The sequence below is a fragment of the Musa acuminata genome, chromosome BXJ1-5, assembly GCF_036884655.1.
Source record: "Musa acuminata AAA Group cultivar baxijiao chromosome BXJ1-5, Cavendish_Baxijiao_AAA, whole genome shotgun sequence".
NCBI classification, from domain to species: Eukaryota; Viridiplantae; Streptophyta; class Magnoliopsida; order Zingiberales; family Musaceae; genus Musa; species Musa acuminata.
The window spans coordinates 8,851,466-8,872,463 of NC_088331.1; the positions used below are offsets into that span (position 1 = coordinate 8,851,466).

Here is a 20,998-nt window from a genome sequence, read left to right on the forward strand (position 1 = left end):
CTTCCGAGCCACTTCAAATGCTCCACATCTAATTGCTTACTATAATCACCCAAACAAACCACTCCTCCAACGCCTTCCATTCTTCTGCACCGAATCCAATAATTAAATCGAATAAGTGTGTAGAAAAAGGAATAGAGAATGGTGGATTAGGTGTGCGATCGAACAGGATGGAATAATCACCCCCAAAAAGCCCGAGATTTAATCTGGTGAAGGTGGAAAGCCTCTTTGAATGAAAGCTTAAAGCTACCGACAAGCGGTCAAAAAAACTAATAATGGCGTAATCCAACTATCGTTGGTGCTTCGTTCTCCTCGCCCACCCGAACTGGTAAAGAGGATAAAGAAGTGAGACGACAGCAAGCAACAGCGCTGGTCCCTCCACCACCAACCCTCATCGCCTCCTCCTCCTCCTCCACCGCCTCCACGCTTGTTCGGTATCTCTCCATTTCCCTTCGGTTGAACTCCACTTCCTGCTCCCCTTCGAAAGCCACACCGCACCACCTCGACCCTCCCTTCGAGGGGGATTTAAGCTGGCTCCCATGCCGGAGCTCAGGCCATGTACTTTCGGCTGTTGCCCCGCTTCTTCTCGTCACATGAAGCTCCTGCCCAGAAGAGCTCACCTCCGCCACCACCATGACAAGGCTCTCCTGCTCAAGAAGTACTACAAGTGGATCCTTTGGTCGGCTCTCTCCATTTACCTCTTCTTCTCCACCTCCTCCTCTTCCTCCTCCTCCTCCTCCTTGTTCCGACCCCTTCCACTTCGAACCAGTCTTCCTCTTAAAACTACTCCCCGAGCTCTGGCGGAAGCCCAGCAGCTCTCCTCCTTCACCACCTCTTCTGCTGCTGCTGCTCTTAGAATATATGTTTACGAGCTACCTTCGAGCTACAACAGGGACTGGTTGTCCAACCCGAGGTGCCGCAACCACCTGTTCGCGTCGGAGGTGGCGATCCACGAGGCGCTGCTCGAGTACCCCGGCCGCGTCTTCGACCCGAATGAGGCCGACTTCTTCTTCGTCCCCGTTTACGTCTCCTGCAACTTCAGCACCCCCAACGGCTTCCCCGCCCTCCACCACGCCCGCCCTCTCATCTCCTCCGCCGTCCGTTTCATCTCCGCCGGCCTCCCCTTCTGGAATCGCTCCCGCGGCCGCGACCACGTCTTCGTCGCCTCCCACGACTTCGGCGCCTGCTTCCACGCCATGGTGAGTTCGCCCCTGTTCTCCCCGTACCATCAAGACTCCATCTTTTTGCTCCGGAACTAAAACCCCGGCATCGATTAATGCAGGAAGACGTGGCGATCGCTGATGGGATACCGGAATTCATGAGGGAATCCATCATCCTGCAAACCTTCGGGGTGAGCTCGCCGCACCCGTGCCAGCAGGCGGAGAACGTCCTGATCCCGCCTTACGTGACGCCGGACATCGAAGAGCAGTGGCCAGCGCCCGAGAAGGCCAAGCGCGACATCTTCGCCTTCTTCCGCGGCAAGATGGAGGTTCATCCCAAGAACATCAGCGGCCGCTTCTACAGCAAGTAAGCATGGTAACCCACATGACGTAAACCTGGGCGCATTTCATCCAACATGTTGTGCCACAGGAGGGTGAGGACGGAGATACTGCGGCGGTACGGCGGGAACAAGAAGTTCTACCTGCAGCGGAAGCGGTTCGACGGGTACCGGGCGGAGATTGCGCGTTCCGTGTTCTGCCTGTGCCCGCTGGGGTGGGCGCCGTGGAGCCCACGGCTTGTGGAGGCGGTGGCGCTGGGCTGCGTGCCGGTGGTCATCGCGGACGGCATCCGGCTTCCGTTCCCGGAGGCGGTGCGGTGGCCTGAGATATCGCTGTCGGTAGCGGAGGCGGACGTCGGGCGGCTGGAGGAGGTACTGGACCGGGTGGCAGCCACCAATCTGTCGGCAGTCCAGCAGAACCTGTGGGATCCGGCGCGGCGGAACGCGCTGCTGTTCCACCAGCCGATGGCGGCGGGGGACGCGACATGGCACGCGCTGCGGGCGCTCGAGGGGAAGCTCGGCCGATCTTGGCGGCGGCGGCGGCAGCCGGGGGACGGGGCATGGAGGTAAGCTCGCCGGCGTTGCTCGAGTCGGTGGAAGACAGCTGGTGGTTGCGTGGAGGACGCCGGTTGTCGCGTTCGAGAGCAGACGATACGGGGGCGGGGCTTTCGGTGCGGCGGCGGCGTCTTGGTTGAATTATCCACCGCCCTTGGCACGATATATTTTTATGTAGTATCCATCAATCTTATTATTTTTTGGGTATTTTTATTGGTGGAGGCAGCAGTGTTTAAGTGGTCGAGTATTTGAAATGGTGTACGGTGGATCCAATTTGGCCTAAATGTACTCATTTTGTGAGGAGCCATATATATATACCAAATGTGTGTAATAGGTAACGTTGAAAGGCATAAAATAGTATAAGCTAAGCTTTCAAACTTGGTTTGCTTGGACGACATGAGGTGAAACCGAGTCAATAAATAAATACTAAGAAGTGGTAGGAGGTGAAGAAGGAAAGGGGGATGGCATGGCGTGTAGACAAGGGAAGAGAGCATGGATTTGTGGAAGAATCTATGGTGTCTTGGGAGTTCAGTTCCCCACCTCGTGCATGCCAATGCCCACCACGTGCTTTACCTTATACCAAACAAAAATAAATAAATAAATGTTAACCTATTTTATTTTGTACATGAATAATAATACAAAGTAAATTATGATGTTCTATGTGGTGTGGACAAGAAGAAGTAGGTGGTGGAACTGTCGGCCTTTCTTTTAATATCGACGGTATCGTCCATAGAAAAGATGGAGGACGGCAGCTTCTTCTTCTTCTCCACTAAAAAGCTGGCGATAGGTGTGCGGTCGCTCTCTACGGTGAGTGCTGCCGTGCCAGAAGTAGTGTGTTCCGGTAAATATAATGCGGTGGGGGGTAGAAGACAGGGATCTACCCAATTACTACCCGAGTGTTGTGTTCCACCAGATCTGATGGCGACTCTTCACACATCACGTTCTGGTTCTTTTTCTTCTTTTTATCTAATGCAAATGACATGATGTCAGCCAGCATTACCTGATGGATGTCAAAGCAAGAGAAAATTGAAGCCACTGAATTCATGAAAATTAAATATGAATAATGGCTTTTATTGCAGCAGAAAGAATAAGGAAGATTGTTTCAAGTATAAGAAAAATTAACACTTCAATGTTTTGTTTTGGAATTTGAGGCAGTTGTTTCTTTTTGTTTGAAATAACAGATAAATAAAGTATTTAAGTGAAACGGAGAATGTATTATGGAAGAGATCTACACCTGGATGGATTAAACTTAACACAGATCAAGATATAAACTTAACTCAGATCAAGGTATGTAATATCGCATCATACCGGTGTTTCGAGATTGACTTGGTACGAGATGATATCATGTACCGAGCGATACATCAGGACGTACCGAGTGATACACCAGAACATACCAAACAGTTATATATATATATATATATATATCTTTTTCTTACTATAGTTCTGAAGCACTGCTACAACGTGACATTGCTATGGTTTTATATACTAGAGCACTGTAGCACGTTCCGTCCGGTAACAGATGATCCGTGTACCGATATATCGTCGGACCGATACGTACCACTTATACCAAATGATACTATTCGAAATTGCATACTATGACTCAGATGCATGCAAGGCAGTAGAGATTTATTTTTTGGGCATGTCACAAAGTCGTGAACAAGTAGGAACTGAGCTCCCAAGATAGCAAGATTTCTTGATAAACCGGAAGCTGATGATCTCACCCTGGTTAAAGTTATGAACAAGTAGGAATATCACCTCCATGGTTCTTTAGGAACTGTAGTAGCAATATTTTCAACTCTTTCTTTATTCATCTTTTGAATATAAAGATTTCTAGTGTCTCTAAATTGAGCATAAGAAATGCTCATTTATCGGCACTATACACTAAAATTTTAAGATGAATACAGTTTGGAGGAAATATAAAGATTTCTAGTGTCTACAAAGAGAAATAGAAATGCTCATTTATTGACACTATATACTAAACATTTTCAGATGGATACAGTTTGGAGGATTAACTGACCTCCTTTTTTGATATATGATTTATGCTCTTAGAAGCATGGAGCTAATTGTAACAGAATTTTGACATGATATTTCTTCTTTCATGCCAAAAATAAAAAAAAAAGTGAGATTATGTTACAGAAACATTCTAATCAAAGTAGAAAAGAAACATGATTTAATGGACTTCATGAACTGGACACTCAAAAATGGGATCATAATTAAAAGAACCAACAACATATAATCATGAAACAGCATGATGTTGCCTACATTCATATATCCTTTTTTCTCTTCTTTCTCCAATGTCTATCATGATTGAATAAGTTAGAATTACAAACACTTAACAGTCAAGTCCTGCATCTTTCAGAACTTGGAATACTCCATATCCATTACAGAGGTACTCCATTTTTCACAATTTCAAGCATAACTAGGAGAAATCAGTCAAAAGAACAGCAGTGATGTAAAGTCACTGTCATCTCTAACAAAGATTAATGTGCCACTAAAAGAGCAAAATATGGCCTATGATGATTGAAGATAGACAAACTTAATCTTTTAAGCACTCTCACCAGACAGTGATAACTAGAACACTTGAGCAATTGTGCATAAACTTCTATGCCAAAAAAAGTCTCTGATCTAGGACAGACAATACAATGAATTAATTGTGATGCAATTCAAAAGATAGTAACACTTCATACAGGTTGGTCATTGTTTCTAAGAGACATATATCTAAAAGCTGATTTTTTTTTATAGAAATAGATGAAAATATTTCATGTCCTCAGCCAGAAGAAAATTCCTTAAATTGATTATGCCCTGCATCTTCCAGAGCTCCAAGTGTTAAAATTTTGAAGCTCAGAAGGCATCCAGATGTATTAGTTCTTCGTACTGTCTCATCTACCGAAGAGTAATAGCCGGTAGAAGAGGTAGAATATCACCTATGATGGTTGAAGAATAGTTCTATCTCTGCACACTTACTGTGCAGTTATATGAAAGTCCTACTAGTATCAAATAGAGAAGCAAATATATACAAACTAAATCATGAGTTTCTATCAATTATTTGATCACACATGTATATATGCATGTGTACTCATGTATGACTATGTATGTTCAGATATATGCATTAATCATGCCAAAAACATAAAATCTTTTTGCTCCAGCAGATTTAAAATTAATTAATTAACAGTTGAAAGAAAATAGAATAAAAGACAAAAGCAAAGCACCATATTTTTATGCCAGTACTGAGATTATATAAATAAGAAAGGGACTTATAATAACAGAAAGACAGCCATCCAACCGAATTTAATCAAACAAAACCATCCAAGGTAATGGTCCAATTTTCAACCAAGCCCTCAATGGGTTGGATGAATATCCATCCGCATTGTTTTAATCTATACCATGATGGGAGAATTATGGACCTCTGTCTACCTAGGAACTATTGGAAATGCAACAGTTAAAAATTACACTTCATAGGAGCTCTTATTTTTAGTGAATAATAAAGAATTCAAGACAATATGCTATTCAAGCAAAGAGGGACAAAGACATTCAATAACAGTTGCAACACAAACCATACAAGGATACAAAAAGAAAGAGAACATTTGGAACTGAAAACTCCATCGGAAAGTTCGACAACCAGATGTAGACTGAGACATGATGTTGTGATGATAGAGGTATTGAACACAGCACAATATAGCTTTACAAAAACAACTGAATATTTTGATGAAGAAGAACCATGAACAGAAGCAAACAAGATGCCTCGTAATCTTTGAATAAACCAAAGCATCTCCTTATAAGATATCCATTTCAGAATGAACAAATATAATCTCAGAATTTAGGTAAAAAAATTGGGTTTTTTATCATTAACAATGCCGCTTGATATCTCGGACAATTCAATACGATTATTAATGAACTAAACTACAGCAAATCGGACACATAAATCATAAAGTACTAAACTATACCATGCTTATAGTCCCCTTCGTATTATTCTCAACCTGACTGTTGGGATCCATGTGTTGATCGGTTCCAGGTTACACCAATGTAAAGCCGCATAATAATCATAATAAAAATTGGATTTTTCGTATCCGTTGGTAACCACCAACCTAAAATTAACTCAATAATTCAAAAAATTTGACGTCTAAATCAACCTGGAGTTGCGAAGCAATCTCAACTTGTCTTCTCAGCGGCTTTTGCTTTAGATTCCGCCTTGATCTTCTTCTTATTCCTCTCGATCGCCTCTGCAACCTCCTTGGGCATATACTTCTCATCATGCTTCGCCAGCACTTCGGTTGCCTTGAAGAAACACTCTCCGCTCCTCGCCTTCTCCGATACCACTGATCCAAGAGGAGCCGACCGACCAGATTCGTTCAAGGGCCTCAAGAAACCCTCGACGACAGCGGAGTGGCCCTCGCGGAAGAGGTCGGGAAGGGATCCCTCGAAGCGGACAAGGATGTCAGTGACGAGGTCGGTGATGACGAACTCAATCTCGGGGGAGGTGGGGGTGGGCTGGACGACGCTGCCCTCGAGGACGAGGCCACCGAGGCGGAAGCGGTTCTTGGAAGGGTTGGCGGCGAACTTTTGCATAGCATCGGATGGGGTGATGTAGAAGACGAGCTGATCTTGGAAGTTGCTGAGGACGATGACGATGAACCCCGCGACGCAGCTGAAGGTCAGAGCGTAGGTCCAGAGGCGGCGGTTCTGTAGCTGCCGGGCTCGGGCGCCGATGTCGACGGTGTGGGACCGGGATGGATGCCGGCGGGAGACCGTAGAGAGGTGTCGGAGGAAGAGGGCGGCGGGGGAGGCAGGCGGCGGAGGGGTGGGAAACGGCCGGAGGAGAAGTGGGGGGTCAGGCGGCGGAGAATGACGGGTGACGGGGACGGCGGCGCGGAGGAGGGGAGATAGCCGGGACCAGAGGCGCGGGGACAGAACCCTAGAAGAAGCCATGGATGGATCTCTGGAAGAGCGACCGAACAGAGGGAAGACAGGTTAGGGCTTGCCCGCGGTGACGGGATCTGAAGAAAAGGCACTTGTTTACTTGTGGGACACGGCACTGGAGGTTGGTGGAGGCGACTCGGACTCCGCTTCAAGCACCTCGTTGCCAATGCCACTGAATCACCCCTGCAATTTGTGACAGTGGAACCACATCGGCCCTGATAGTTTCAAGGGTGATTCAGGCTGTAGGCGTCGGAGTGGTAACGTACCCGCGATGGAGTGGGACCCAGTCACCGACGGCGTTGATGAAAGAACTCGAAGTGCCTTGGCGGTGGCACGTGCAGATGACAATTAAATGTAATTTGATCAAGATAGCTCTTAACATAATCCAGCATGATCGACAACAACTGGAAATCTTCTCTCCGAGAAGTAACGGTAAACACGAATCATATGCTTCACACGTGTCGTACATTTGAAAGCGCACTGGCACCGACACACACCCATCTGGCCGATGGATGTGCGCCACGACAACAGTCCCTACTGAAGTCGTGAATTAAGTGGGGGAATATCAAAGTCGTGAAGTAAGTGGGGGGTATATCAAGCAACGCTCTTCTCGGTTGGAAGAGCCTCCACATATGCTCCCAGCTCGACCGTCTGTTCGTGAAGACCACGAAGTGGTTCGAGGGGGAAAGCAAGAAGGCTCGTACAACGTAGTATAATTCTCTTCCTTCCCCTTTCTCTACTCGGAAGAATCTCTGCAATTAGCCTCAGATTTCTAGTTTCCTCGACCGATCCCACGCAGATTCTTCGACTTTTTTATTCTTCCAAGAGTTTATTGAGTGGTCGATCAGTTTTTTTTTTTTTCTTGCTTGCTTTTTTCCATGTCGCCGTTGCGGAACCGATGGTTATCTTTTTTCTGATTGGACGCGATCTTTGGGATTTTCCTCGAGTTTACTAACAGGGTATGTCTTGGTGATCCTGACGCGGCGACGTGTTGATTTTCTTGGATAAATCGTTCGTGGAGTAGCTACTTTTGGGTTTCTTTGCGCTGCTTTTCTCATCTTTTTTAGGATCGTTCACAATTGTTGTTCGTGATATGTCTTCGTATGATGGCGGTCCTTGAATCGTAGCTCGTGGTGTGATCAAATTAGGGTTTTCGACTGTGAGCTTAGGGACGATCACAGCTCGTGATCTGTTTCTTGTTGGATCTTGCAATATAGAGGACGCAAACTAAGATGAATGGGGTTTTTCTTATTCATTTAGGTAATTTGTTGTGAAGCGTTTGAAAAGATTGCTAAATTTAAATTGATATGGTGCGAGGTTAAACTCTGAAGATTGGGCCGTGGATTCAATGTCTTCGAGTCTTTTAAATACGTAGCAATTCAGTTTTCAAAGAATATTTAATCGTCTACCATCTTCTAAAAAAATTGTTACTGACGTCATCATTCGGAATAATTAACATTCAATTCTCTTGCAGAATGCTAATCAGTAGAGTAGTAGTAACCATACTAGGTCGATCGTGAGGGAAGAAAATGGTCTCATAAGGACTTAAAATATTTTTTGTATTATTGTTTCAGCAATATGGCATGGTACCTCGTATTGGATTGTCCAATAGTGGATAGATATTTGTATATACCATGCTTAAATCATTGGTAGAGAAATGTTCTAAAACCTTGTTTAATGGACTTACACAAATTTATATTGTGGAATTCATACCGAGCTTGTTCAGGAAGAAAGGTAACGAACTATCACGGACTTAGCTGGAATTGCCTAAGTCGTGAGGCACCCTTGCGGCCAAAACACGAACTTAGCTTGCGTTGCCTAAGTCGCGATGTACCTTTGCGCCAACTTCTCGGACTTAGCTAGGATTGTGTAAGTCTTGACGCGCCCTTGCGATATACGTCCACAAAGGTCAGCCAATTTGCAACCTCACTCAGGTCCCAAAGGACTTGTAAAAAGATAAAGTTGATTAGTTCGAAGAACGAGTGACGGACAAGTCCCGATGTCTCGCAAAGAGGGAAACTTTACAAGCAATTTAGTGAGCATCTTACGTGTAAGAGAGAAAACAGATAACGGAGGAAAACAAGGACTTTAGAGGGTTGAACGAATAGCTGCAAGTCCACAAACAATTGCTTACCGGGTGCCGGGCGCGAAGACAAGTTCCCGTTAAGAAAACGTGTGAACTTGTGAATATTGTTCAACGCCCGACACTATACCGAAGCCCCATCCCCCATGGTGCCACCCGGGTGGTTCCAGGGTGTTGAGATGGCTGACGTTTCGCGTGCGACAGCGGGCTGCCGAAAATAGCCCGTAGCACACGAAAACGGAGCCATTTTGGGTTGTTTTGCTCGGTGCGGTGAGCGGTCGCACTGTAGCGCTGCAACTTGTTTGAACTTACATTTTTACAAGCAAAAGATCACAAAACTAAGGCAAACCATGCTGCCAAGCATCTGTACATGTAAACAAAAGCGACGAACGGTTCGTTAAGCGAAGTTGTTGCGGGTGCGCGCCGACCGTTCATGACAGAATAGTGGCTTAGTCAGCCAAATCATCGGGCTTCAAAGCTTTGTCCCATTAAATCTCAATAAGATATATTATGCATGAGACTGTATCAAGTTTTTTGTTATAGATTGGGTTTGTTGTTGTTGTTGTTCTGTAGCCAAACTTGTTGATTTATCAAGCATCCATTTCTTTATCTTGTGTTTTGTTTTACTAATTGAGTGCTACTTGCAAGCTTACAGCAGAGTTAGGATATATTCTTCTTCAAAGTTCACCTTTTTTATATTATTGTAAGAATCTTTTGAAGAGATTAGCCTGTGATTTTTTAGAGAATTACAGCTTTATGTTGAAGCCTAATATCCATGAACCTGACTGTGTTGATATCAATGTTGTTTAAGCTTGATGAGCAAACTAAAATTGCAAACTTAATATTGGGTTTCATTTATCAGAAACATGAATGTTTATCGATCTGTTTCTTTCGGTTTGGTGCTCAAGCATCAACAGTGTGATTCATTTGCAGGATTCAGCTATATGCTGAAGACTGTCACAAGGCCAATTTATTGTTGCTTTTGCCTCATTGATTGTGGTCCTTATGAATTCAGCTCATGTGTGAGAACTTGTGTAACATAGGAATAACTTCTGCTTTTGATGCACAAGAGTTGCTCTCTAATTTTTTTCTGTGGATAATTTGTTTGATACAACAATATACATAGATTTATTCGGAGAGTGCATGGATTTATTCAGAGACAACTGTGAAAATAGAATTTTTTTGTGGTTCACAAAGGATGAGAAATGTCTGGATTGCACAAATGTGAAGGTGGTGCAAGATATGAAAAAGATCGGCATTTCTCTATGTCGAATGACAAAAGATATGAAGGTAAGAAGAAAGGGAATTCTTCGTAGATGAAGACTGAGATAGGATCTGAGAAATGTTCCCTCGACGTTGACATGGCTTAAATGAGAATGAAACATCAACATGCCCATTGTAGATTTTGCATATTGTAGTTGCTTCTTAACAGTAGCTTTTGACCGACTATATATTTTTTTAATATTGAAACTTGGTCTTTTCAGCCTTCCCCAAATATTTGGGATTTATGGCTTGTTGTTATTGATCTTGATGTGAAACAGTTCGAGCTTGTTGTGTCTCAATGGTTCAATACTATGACTATACGGTACTCAATAAAAGTTTGGTTTATGGAATTAATTATTTTTCCTTTTGCATGTATATGGTTCAGTTTTAGTTAATGTAGTATGTTTGAACAGTTGTCTTATAATCATCAAGCTTCATTGCTGTGAATTGCCAGTATATTATGTGTTTATATGTGTTTGCTTTCCATATTGCCTTCCATAACATTTGACATCTGTAAGATTATTCATATAAAGTTAGAATAACAAATTTTCTGAAAGAAAACAATACTTTGTGCAAAGGTAACATCAACTGTCCTTTACTGTGATACAGTTTTTGATATTACTTTCTTTCAAATGAAAAACCTTTCCTGTTTTGCTCGTCATATTTTTACAAAGTACCAACACAGGCTGTGAATTATTCGTCCCTGAATGACTCGTTTCATCTTTTACTTTATGGAAGATATGTGTTCCTTACTTGTCAGCTCTTGTTTTCATTAAGATTGTCTAGAAATCCTTTCTACTGTTCTTACAGTTTGATTATATTGTGTAGATTACAAAGGAACAGGATGAGAACTTCCTGACATTTTGATGTAGTAGAAGTGTAAATTCTTCATAGTGCCATTCAAATGCACATTTGAAGCAACTTTCCTCTTAGAATATATGGGGTGAGTACCGTATTTGCTTAAAGATGATGAATCATGAGAGTGTTGCTTTAATTGTTGTCAAAAATCTTATTTCTAGGCAGTGAGTTCTGCCTATCATTTGATGGTGCATTGTACGTCATAGATTAGTTATTCCTTACAGTAGTTTGTCCATTAGGAGTGTATAATTCTATCTTCATACAGAGCAGTTGTTGTGTTGGAGGGCTAGCTAAATCTCAATCAGCTAATGATAGAATATTGGGTCCACCCAAGAAGCGGAACATAGGCCAGTTATCCATCCAGAAGAAAAGACAATGGTCATCAAGTCCTGAACCTGAAGTAATGGAAAACAATGTTAGCAATTCTCTTTCCCTGGTGACGAATGTCTCCTCGTGTCCCACTACTGTCAATGATGAGACCAAGTTACTGGAGGAAAATGCTAACAATGTTTCATTCGTCAACCAAGGTTTATCTGTCTCTCTGTATATCTTTTTCGTATTTAGAATGGCTTCCATATGTCTTTTATAGATATAGTTAAATATTTGTTTGCTTCACATATGTTTGCGCTTGACATTGAAAATTTTCTTTACTGGTAATTTTATATGTTTCACTATTCTTTGCATTTATTATATCCTACTTTGTGTTGGTACACAGAGGTGCCATGTTTTGGCGGTTTGATGCTAGGCCTTTTGCTGATGTCATGCTTTCACCTTGCTTACTTCATTAATAAAAATTGAAGCCTCTTTATTAGGAAAGTGAATGTTGGAACTATAGTTAGATGAAGGCCCAAACTATAGCCTTGGATAGTTGATACCCGTAGACTTATGCTATAAGAACTATATCCAGAAATAACTCTGGCTATCAAGATTCAAGAATTTATATCATTACTGGAGGTTTCAACAATGAACAATGTTATTGTTTAATGTGTTATTATGTGTGTTCTTTTTTTTTTCTACTTTTTTGTGAAACATGTGTTTTGAAATATTTGATTAATATTCATTTTATATGGCAAGAAGTTTCTGTATTGGTTGTCGTGGACCACAGCTCAAAGAGCTTGTTTTTTCTCATTGCCTGTAGTTGGAAAGGCAAAAAATTGGAAGTTTCTATTAAAATGGACTGTGAATATTAGAGCTAAAGGAATTAGAGGAGTCTGTCGTAAAATAAAAATGGTTCTTGCAATAGGATATTAGGCCTGCTTCTATTTTACTGTAGAAATACAGTTCTTTCAGGAACTTTTTTATGACATCCATTATATCTGTATTTCCTGTAAGCATGAAAATATTTACGTTTAGTCTCTTGATTTTTCGGCATAACATGTAGATATGACCATGAGTTTTTCCTCGCTGCTTCCTTGAATTTGTGTTCTCTTAAGCAGTGTTTGGCTTTTCAGCAATAGTGTCAATAAAATCTTTAATAGGAAATAGTCATAAATATTGGAAGAGCTTGCCTGTGTGTAGCTTATGGACAATGTCTGCAGACCTTTAAACTTTAAAGTTTGTTCTTTTTGGGCATTTATGAAATTATTGTCTATTCTGCAAAAATTCAGATCCTTACTAGTCTTTAAACTATAGATATTCATGTGAAAATTCTATTGACAAGATATGTTTTATCTCTGGGAAGTTCTTCAACATGCAGTTGGGTCACACTTGTGAATGATGGCCACAACTAAATATATAACCTACAACTACCTGAAATATGTGCATATCAAGAATTACCTTGTACTAACACGTTTTCGCGACTCGAATCCTTATTATCTAAATGCAAAGGAACAATCTTCTCATGACACTTGAGGCCCATTCTCAAATGCTTGAGATGTGTGGTTCATGCTTTTAGGTAGGAACAATTCTTTTTCTAGTGAAGAGCTTTGCTTTGGTCTTTTCAATCAGGAGTGAATGTTTCCTTTTGCCTACATGTGCCTATTAAAGATGTTACTTGCACAATTGGAAGAACTAAAAAACTAGCAAGGCTTGGTGATGTTGCTTGCTAGTTGAAGAAAGTGCAATAGACAGGCTTAGGCTCCTAAAATTAGACAATCAGATCCTTAACATCATGCAATTTTATAGTTTCTTTTAATATTGCATGAGTGGTGATCTGCATCCATGTTAATAGTCTCCTCTTCCACTTGTTAATAACTTACAGAAATAAAAATATAGCTTTAATAAAATTTCAGCAAGGAATTGAAGTTTTTGATTGGATTGTTCATATTAATGTTGTATATGCAATACTAAATCTCAATTTTGGTTACCTCATATATCTATAGGCTAGACATCTGAGCTAGATGTTTATCTGGATATTTGCAAAAATAAAAAAATATTTATGATAATTATTACTTGAAAATCCAAACCCTTCTCTTGGTATCACTGATAATGTCCGCTATGTTCGGTAGGTGCTATAGCCTGGAATGAGATGAGAAGGGCGTGGGTCGGAGATCGGTCAAAAAAGCCCCACAGAGCTCCAAGGGAACCGACAATAAGGTCAAGATCAAACGTTCTTCTTTTGTGCAACTTGGGATAACATAGATGCCAATGTACTGATGGCATATGATATTCTTTTAATGTGCTTATATTTTTTCTTGCTTGAATTAGGTAATCGATGGATTTTGAACTTATCTTGTCAGGTTTTGTAGGGAAATTTACTAGTTAAAACATTTTTTTGTTTGTGTGATGCACCAATTTCTTACCATAATGCTACCTGAATGTGCATTAGATCTTCAGAATGTTTTAACAGAAAATATGCATGTCTATACAACCAAGTAAATATGAATTCAATGATGTTTCTGGGCATTTATCATTATCTGTATTCCATCAAAGTTTATTGAACATACGAAACATCAACATTTTAGAACACTCATGATAGACCCCTCAATTCTAACCCAATACCTGTACTGATTTTAGGTTGGGTTAGGTACCACCAGAAAGTAGAATAGATTTTTACAGCTTGGCTCATCATTTACATTTGTCTTAACTTTCAATAGTTTGGCCAAGTTGATTGATACATGATTCCTTCACACAAAAAAGGATTCTAAGGAGAAAGGAATCTGAACTATTGTAACTAATAATTCCAGAATTACATGCATGGGCACACGATGTATTTTAGCCATGTAGATTATATATCCAAGCTGTGTTAACAAGGTAATGATGGAAGCTCTTTGTGTGTGTTTGGGTAATTCATGTGAACTCTGCTTTCCTTGTCGTTAACCTTGATTCCCTTGTCTGTAGCTGGTGTGCAACCTACGAGGATTTGCTCTCGACCAACCGACCTTTTCCACAACCCATCCCAGTATCTGTGAGTTCTCCTTGGGTCGCTTCATTTGTGTCATCTCTTTTTTAGCGTTTGAGATTAGTTCTACATGATAGATTTTCTCATTTCCAAATTCTTGTAATTTATTTTACAGGAGATGGTAGATTTTTTGGTCGACATTTGGCAGGAGGAAGGACTTTACGATTAGCAGTACTCTTTGCTAGTGTGGAAATTTTGTCTGGCCTTCTGGTTAGCTAAATTAAGTAGATGTATTTTTTGTCAAGGGGGTGTTCTTGTATAAAAACAAAATGCATTGGCGTCACCATTCGACCCCAAGAAAAAATTGTGTTAATGGTATTAGGTGAAGAAAGTAAACAAGCAAAGCAAAAAGAACCATTCTATTAATCAGAGAGCATCTCATGAATGTCATGCAACCTCAAGTTCAACTTTGGGATGATAAGCCGGTGGGTGTGCATCTAGTAGACATCGAGGACATTTACTATTGGACTTTTGTCGCATCATGCATTTGAATTGATAAAATTACATGTAGATCGTTAGTTCTAAAAATTCATCATGTTGATAAAATCACCAGGAATATCTCAGCTTTTTTTTCACTAAAAAAATCATAATCCTCCTACGATTGATATTTGTGTTGCAGGAAGGCAAGAGTTCCGAGACCATCCCGGTCTGTGGCGATGGGCAAGAACAAGCTCATCAGCATCTGCAACACAAAAATCTGCACTTCATGAGTGGGGAATGTGATCGACCAAATTTACATTATTCGAATCCATGTGTCTATTTTAGCATCCTACATCGTGATCATGCGCCTTATCTGATCACATTAATTGCTTCCATATCTTTCTTATCTGAACCCCAGCAAATTCACGGCTGTGGTGTGTCGGCAGATATGCGCTACCGAACGAACGGTCCAAGTCATGGAACAGATTCTTCCGGAGGCTAATCGTAGGCGTTGGCGACGAGGATCCGCGCCCGCGAATTGACGCGCAAGTGACGGGCAGCGTGGAGGCCCAAGGAACGGCTGGGGGCCGTCCAACCCCCACTCGTTCCGTGGCGAACGACATGCACGGCCGTGTGACTAGGAGGGAGACAAGAGCGGGCTAGCGTTCGTCGGATTGGGCGAGGCCACGTGAACAGCCACGCTCCTTCACGTGAGGGCGGGACGCCGGCCCCACCGGCTGTTGGGAAAACAACATGTGCTCCTTTTCGTTTGCTTTTCTTAAAAGCTCCAAGACGGAACAGGAGTGGGAAGTCCCTTTCATTCTCTCCTGAAGCCCTCCTATTATATATATGAGCACAAACGAGGCATCTCTGCCCACAGCTTTGGACATCATCTTGTTGAGAGAGAGAGAGAGAGAGAGAGAGAGAGAGAGTTCTTCGGATGGTAGAGATATTTCTGGAGATCTCCAGATCTCTCGCAGACAGAGAGAGAGAGAGAGAGTTCTTCGGATGGTAGAGAGATTTCTGGATATCTCCAGATCTCTCGCGCAGAGAGAGAGAGAGAGAGAGAGGGAAACGAGTGTTCTTCAGATGGTAGAGAAATTTTGTACTACAAATTAGAGAGTTTCATATTTCCACTGCCGATATGTTGCAGCCCAAGATGGTTTCTGATGGCGGAGGGAGAGGTGTGTCTGTTGTGTGTGTGCGAGAGAAAGGGGAACGTGTGTTGCTCAAAATGGTTTCAGTTGGCACAGAGACAGAATGTGTGCTTGTACGAGAGAGAGAGAGAGCGAGAGAGAGAGAGAGGGTATGCGCGTGCGTGTAAGTGTGTGTGTGGGTGAGTGTGAGAGAGAGAGAGAGAGAGAGCGAGAGAGAGAGAGGGTATGCGCGTGCGTGTAAGTGTGTGTGTGTGAGTGAGAGAGAGAGAGAGAGAAAGAGAGAGAGAGAGAGAGAGAGAGAGAGAGAGACCTACTGCAAAAATATCTTTGAGCCCAAGATGGTTTCATATGGCTGCATTTGCACCTGCACCTAAAGGGGAGCGGGGTGGCCGTGAAGAAAACGAGTTTACATCCACCATGTAGGTGCAGCGGCAAATGCAACCATATGCCATTTTGGTTTCCTTTCCTACCATCACACTGCCACCAAAGCACCAAAGGAGGTAACAAATTGTTTGGGTTTCCCCTCCCCAGAATCAAGATCTCCATCCAGATTTGTTTTCACAGTACCAATAAGGTTTCTTCTCTTTTTCTTCTTTTACTTGTACTTTCTTCCACTGGTTTATTTGATGCAACTCGTGTTCTATGTCGTCGATTTATTTGCTTCCTCTTAATCCCCCTCTTTTTCTTTATCATCTTGGAAGAAACTTGAACTTGAAGATCTGTGCAGGGAAAAGACAAGAGCCTAAAACCTCCTTTCTATGGAGGTTTAGGGGAAGAAAGAGGGACGGAAAGCAAGAGTTATGCTTAGGCCGATTTGAGCAGCGGCTAAATAGAACAGGTTGGAAAAACCAAAACAAACGCCCTCAATGTTTCACAAGGCTATACGCTGAGGCTCACTTTGGAGATCTTTTAGGTTTTGTTTTCCCTTAATACCTAAGTTGACTGAAGAACTAATGTTTCTACTCTTTCCTTTCATTTACGACCACTGTCGGTGTTTGCATCCTAAAAGAAGTTGATGCTTACAAACAGATGGAATTGACTCAAGTATCAGATGCTGCGCGAAGCACCTCGGAAGGTTTTATAAGGTTTCATTCGGACAAACTCAAGGGGCCAGTTCTGATGTGATAATGTAGGGGTAGTATGTAAGATCTATGATAGATATGTTATGTAGTACATAGCAATACCGATAAGCTCATGATGCAGAAAATTATGAGAGTCCACCTTGTCACACATCCGGCAGAGTTCTTGCCCATGTATGTTGTTATCCAAGGTTTTGAGGTTTAATTTGTGGATTTGATGCTATATAACTAGTGATCCTTAAACATAGAGTTCTCTTTGATCATCAGTTTAACTAGTAGACAGTGTGATTGATTTGTTCACAGATCTTTATGATTGAAATTTCACTCAGGCAACCTCTCGGAAATTATGTTGGTTTTAGATGATTAAACACCAAATTGTGATAGAAAAGCATTTTATAGGAGGTTGACTTCGCTCTTCTAATTAAAATTTCTTGTTCTTGCAGGATTTTTTGCTTGTATTATACTAAATTTAGCTTTCTAAATGGTTGTTATCATGATTCATAGGAGGTCATTTTTATTGCATTAAAGTTTCTTAATCTTATTGGAAATTTTTATTTTTTGGATTACTGAATTCAGCTTCACAAATGGTTATTATCGACAACGTAAACAAAAAAAATTGGTTTACAAGACAAATATTGAAAGTTTTTATTATGTTTTATTGTGATAATATTCAGTGTGAGTTACAAGACAAATATTGATTTCAATTTAGATGTTCACATTCTAGTATAGTTTGATTAATTCTTTTATTATCATATTATCTGTGCAACTAAGATTTTTTGAGAGACAGACTTAGATCAATATTATACTTTTTATCTTGAGATTCTTGTATATTGTTGTATGTTCATTTGACTCTTTTGAACATCATATTCTTTAATTAGTGGTGCTAAAGTTTCATTGCCTCTCCAAAAAAATTATTTTTCAGTAAACAATGAATTTGATTCTTAGGTTTTTGGTCAATGCTTTGAAACCATTATACTTGACTTCAATGTATTAGTGATGGAAACAATAATGATTATATATATTTACATGTCTATGATGCTTATTATTCTGGCAAATTGTTAGATGATTATATATGTACAACAATGATTATTCTGGCAAATTGTTGAGAAGAACATGTTTAGTTATGAGGTAAAAAATTTGAAACAAAGAAGATGTCCTGTTAGTAAATAAATATGGATCAAGAAGGTTGAATCGACCATGGATTCTTGAAGAACTCTAAGTTATTATGATAGAGATGTTAATATGTTGATCATCCAAAATAACAAGGCAATGTTCACTCATCATTTGTAAATTGATGAATATGCATAGCTTAATGTATGTATTAGAACCCATCCTAGCAAATAACCCATTATTTCTACTTGGTTTTGAGAATATCATTTTTATATTGCATTAAATAGCAAGAATTGGTTTTGAATGAGAGCACCATCCAAACTGCACTTTAGATCTCTCTTGGCTATCAGAATATTTGTACCATGTTCTTTGTTCAATGTCTTATGAAGAGTCTGCATATTATGGGCTTTTTTGCCCTCAAACTTTTCTCGTAAAAAAATAAATGTGTTAATATCTCATTATGCTAATCATACAATCTACAAAAAAAACATGTTATTGTTACTACAGAAAACACTATATTATTCCATATTGTTGTGAGAATACAAATTTACTTGCAGATTACTCATTCTAGACCCTTGAGGTCATAACAGACATGAACACATAAATGTCAACATAGCTCCATGATACTTCATTATTTCAGTCTATGATACTTAATTGTTCAGGGCAAACTGTTGAGAAGAACATGTTTAGATGATGGGAAAATTTTGAAATGAAGCAAATGTATTTATAGGAAATAGAATTTGTCATGCATGAATTTGTAAGTCCGACATGAAATTGATCTCTGAAGAACTCAAAGGTTCCATTATGCATGCTATTTTAATATGTTGGTCATGCAAAAAGTAAAAATCTCAACATGTCACTCCTTTGTTGACAATTAAAACATATCATTTAATATGCATAGGTCAGAGCATCAAACAATCCATCATTTCTTGTTGTCATTGAGAATATCATTTTTCTTGCATCAAAAGATGTACATGTAAAGATTATGGATGTAAAACATATCACAGACTTGGTGGCTTATTCCATGAGCTTGAAGGTTGATGATTTTTAGCTGAATGGATTTCTCTTGGGAATTAGAATGTATTTGCCATGTTCTTTGTTCCCTATATCTGTATATGAAAAGTACGTTTGTGGCCCAAGTCAAATGCATAATGTGCTTGAATAATGAGAGTATGTTTACAGACTGTTCGATGAGCATAATAAGATTTTGCATGAATTCCTTTTCATTCTCAAGTTCTCTATCTACTTCAAAATTTTGCTCATATTGTTCATGAAAGAGAGCAAAGGCTTCTCCACCAAATTTTACTTGACAAGTAGGTCAGATCTACAGGTTTCTGATGGCTTTTCCACATCGACAAGAACCGACGCTGAGAACAATGGTTTGTGATGGTAGAATGTGGACTCAAACTTTCTCCTGGAAGTCATAAAACTAGACTCGGTGGAATGCTCGAAGGATGAAGGAATGGCTTGTGATGGTAGAATGTGGCAGTCCAGAGACTGGAAAAAGCCGTATCATTGCCTGGAGGTTGTCCTGCACGTCACAGTACCGTCGTTGCATGTTCCACGTGGTCGTGCTTCGGCTGGTGTTGTAGAGTTAGGAAGCTGCTCAAATGTCTCTGTCGTCCTTAATGGTGGGAGAAGATGGACGTCACGTCGCGGCCAACTCGTTGCTGTGAAGACGGCACGGCCATCGTGCGATGTCAGTGTTTGGCTTCTCATAAAAAGAGGGAGAGGTAAGCGGGTTCCAGATTCCAGAGAGGAAACCAGAAGCCACAGGGATCCCTGCTGCCTGCCTGCATGCGTTGTCGTTGAGCGAGCAGCGGAGACAGTGGATGGGACGTGCATACTCTCTTTCGATGTTGGTCAGTGTCCGATCATCCAAGACTCCTGTGAAGATGCCGGTGCTGCACTCATCCAGATGAATAATTGTAATAATATTTTTTTATTATTCCGATTGTGATGGAAAAATCAGAACGCTAATAGTGGTGGGTGATGTAGATCTTTAAAATCAGGTTTTGTCGAATTTTATATTTTATTAATTATAGAGTATCTTTTATAATTATATCTCTTTAGTATTTTGGCCTATAGGCATTCAAATCTAGAGTGAAATATGTATGTACATTTCTTCGATCATTTTATCAATAAAAATATAAAAATAATAAGTAAAAAAATAATTTTAATTATTTCTCTTGATAGTAGTAGACTATGATATTGTTGGAAGTTGTAGATGAGAAAAATAATGACGAAAGGTGAGAGTTGATATCTGCATCGGTATCAACGCAGTTGTCAAGCGATGAAAGGATCGCTCGACATCTACATCGATGTTGACAAAGATGTAAAGCGGTGTCTTTTGACAACTACGTCGTTCAATTACTGCATCGACGTTGATACAGATGTAGAGCGACAAAGGGGTCGCTAATTGTGTTAGTGTCGACATAGTTGTCGAGCAATGAAAGGGTCGCTTATTGTGTGGCATTGACGTCATTATTAAGTGATGAAAGGATCGCTCGACATTTGCATCGGCATCAATACAAATACAGAGCGATGTCGCTCGGTAATTACATTAGCGTCGATGTAGATGCAGAGCAACGTTGCTCTGCATTTGTGTCGGTGCCAATGCAGATGTCGAGCAGCCCTTTCGTCGCTTAGTAATTGTGTCAACACCAACGCAGTGATCTGTCCTTTCGTCGCTTGGCAACTATGTCGACACCGATGTAATGA

General features: G+C 40.9%; 3 protein-coding genes across 6 annotated transcripts; 2 read left to right on the forward strand and 1 right to left on the reverse strand.

Moving 5' to 3' along the window:
- The first annotated feature begins 322 nt into the window (after positions 1–322).
- On the forward strand, positions 323–2,388 carry LOC135673632 (probable glucuronosyltransferase Os03g0107900). The gene is made up of 3 exons (XM_065182732.1): positions 323–1,196; positions 1,280–1,524; positions 1,588–2,388. Exons 1-3 carry the CDS (start codon positions 537–539, stop codon positions 2,063–2,065), a joined length of 1,383 nt encoding a protein of 460 aa, XP_065038804.1. The 5' UTR covers positions 323–536; the 3' UTR covers positions 2,066–2,388.
- A 3,526-nt stretch (positions 2,389–5,914) lies between these two features.
- On the reverse strand, positions 5,915–7,072 carry LOC135673633 (cytochrome c-type biogenesis protein CcmE homolog, mitochondrial-like). The gene has a single exon (XM_065182733.1). It carries the CDS (start codon positions 6,974–6,976, stop codon positions 6,200–6,202), a length of 777 nt encoding a protein of 258 aa, XP_065038805.1. The 5' UTR covers positions 6,977–7,072; the 3' UTR covers positions 5,915–6,199.
- A 477-nt stretch (positions 7,073–7,549) lies between these two features.
- Positions 7,550–20,339, forward strand: LOC135673634 (uncharacterized). Of its 4 annotated transcripts, none has more exons than XM_065182735.1 (7): positions 7,550–7,674; positions 11,142–11,256; positions 11,442–11,698; positions 13,619–13,706; positions 14,451–14,517; positions 14,627–14,936; positions 15,131–16,398. In XM_065182735.1, exons 2-6 carry the CDS (start codon positions 11,252–11,254, stop codon positions 14,678–14,680), a joined length of 471 nt encoding a protein of 156 aa, XP_065038807.1. In that variant the 5' UTR covers positions 7,550–7,674; positions 11,142–11,251; the 3' UTR covers positions 14,681–14,936; positions 15,131–16,398. The 4 variants fall into 4 exon arrangements, 3 of the variants coding, with proteins under 3 accessions (XP_065038807.1, XP_065038806.1, XP_065038809.1); XM_065182734.1 differs by having other exon boundaries at positions 7,552–7,677; XM_065182737.1 differs by lacking the exon at positions 7,550–7,674 and adding an exon at positions 7,694–7,926.
- Positions 20,340–20,998: the final 659 nt, after the last annotated feature.

Bases quoted from the DNA above. Each gene is read 5' to 3' on its own strand.
- LOC135673634 (XM_065182735.1), top strand. The intron at 11,699-13,618 runs GTTTATCTGTCT...TATGTTCGGTAG, and splicing joins TGTTTCATTCGTCAACCAAG to GTGCTATAGCCTGGAATGAG. The intron at 14,518-14,626 runs GTGAGTTCTCCT...TTTATTTTACAG, and splicing joins CACAACCCATCCCAGTATCT to GAGATGGTAGATTTTTTGGT.
- LOC135673633 (XM_065182733.1), bottom strand. From the start codon at position 6,976: ATGGCTTCTTCTAGGGTTCTGTCCCCGCGCCTCTGGTCCCGGCTATCT.
- LOC135673632 (XM_065182732.1), top strand. From the start codon at position 537: ATGCCGGAGCTCAGGCCATGTACTTTCGGCTGTTGCCCCGCTTCTTCT. The intron at 1,197-1,279 runs GTGAGTTCGCCC...CGATTAATGCAG, and splicing joins GCGCCTGCTTCCACGCCATG to GAAGACGTGGCGATCGCTGA. The intron at 1,525-1,587 runs GTAAGCATGGTA...GTTGTGCCACAG, and splicing joins AGCGGCCGCTTCTACAGCAA to GAGGGTGAGGACGGAGATAC.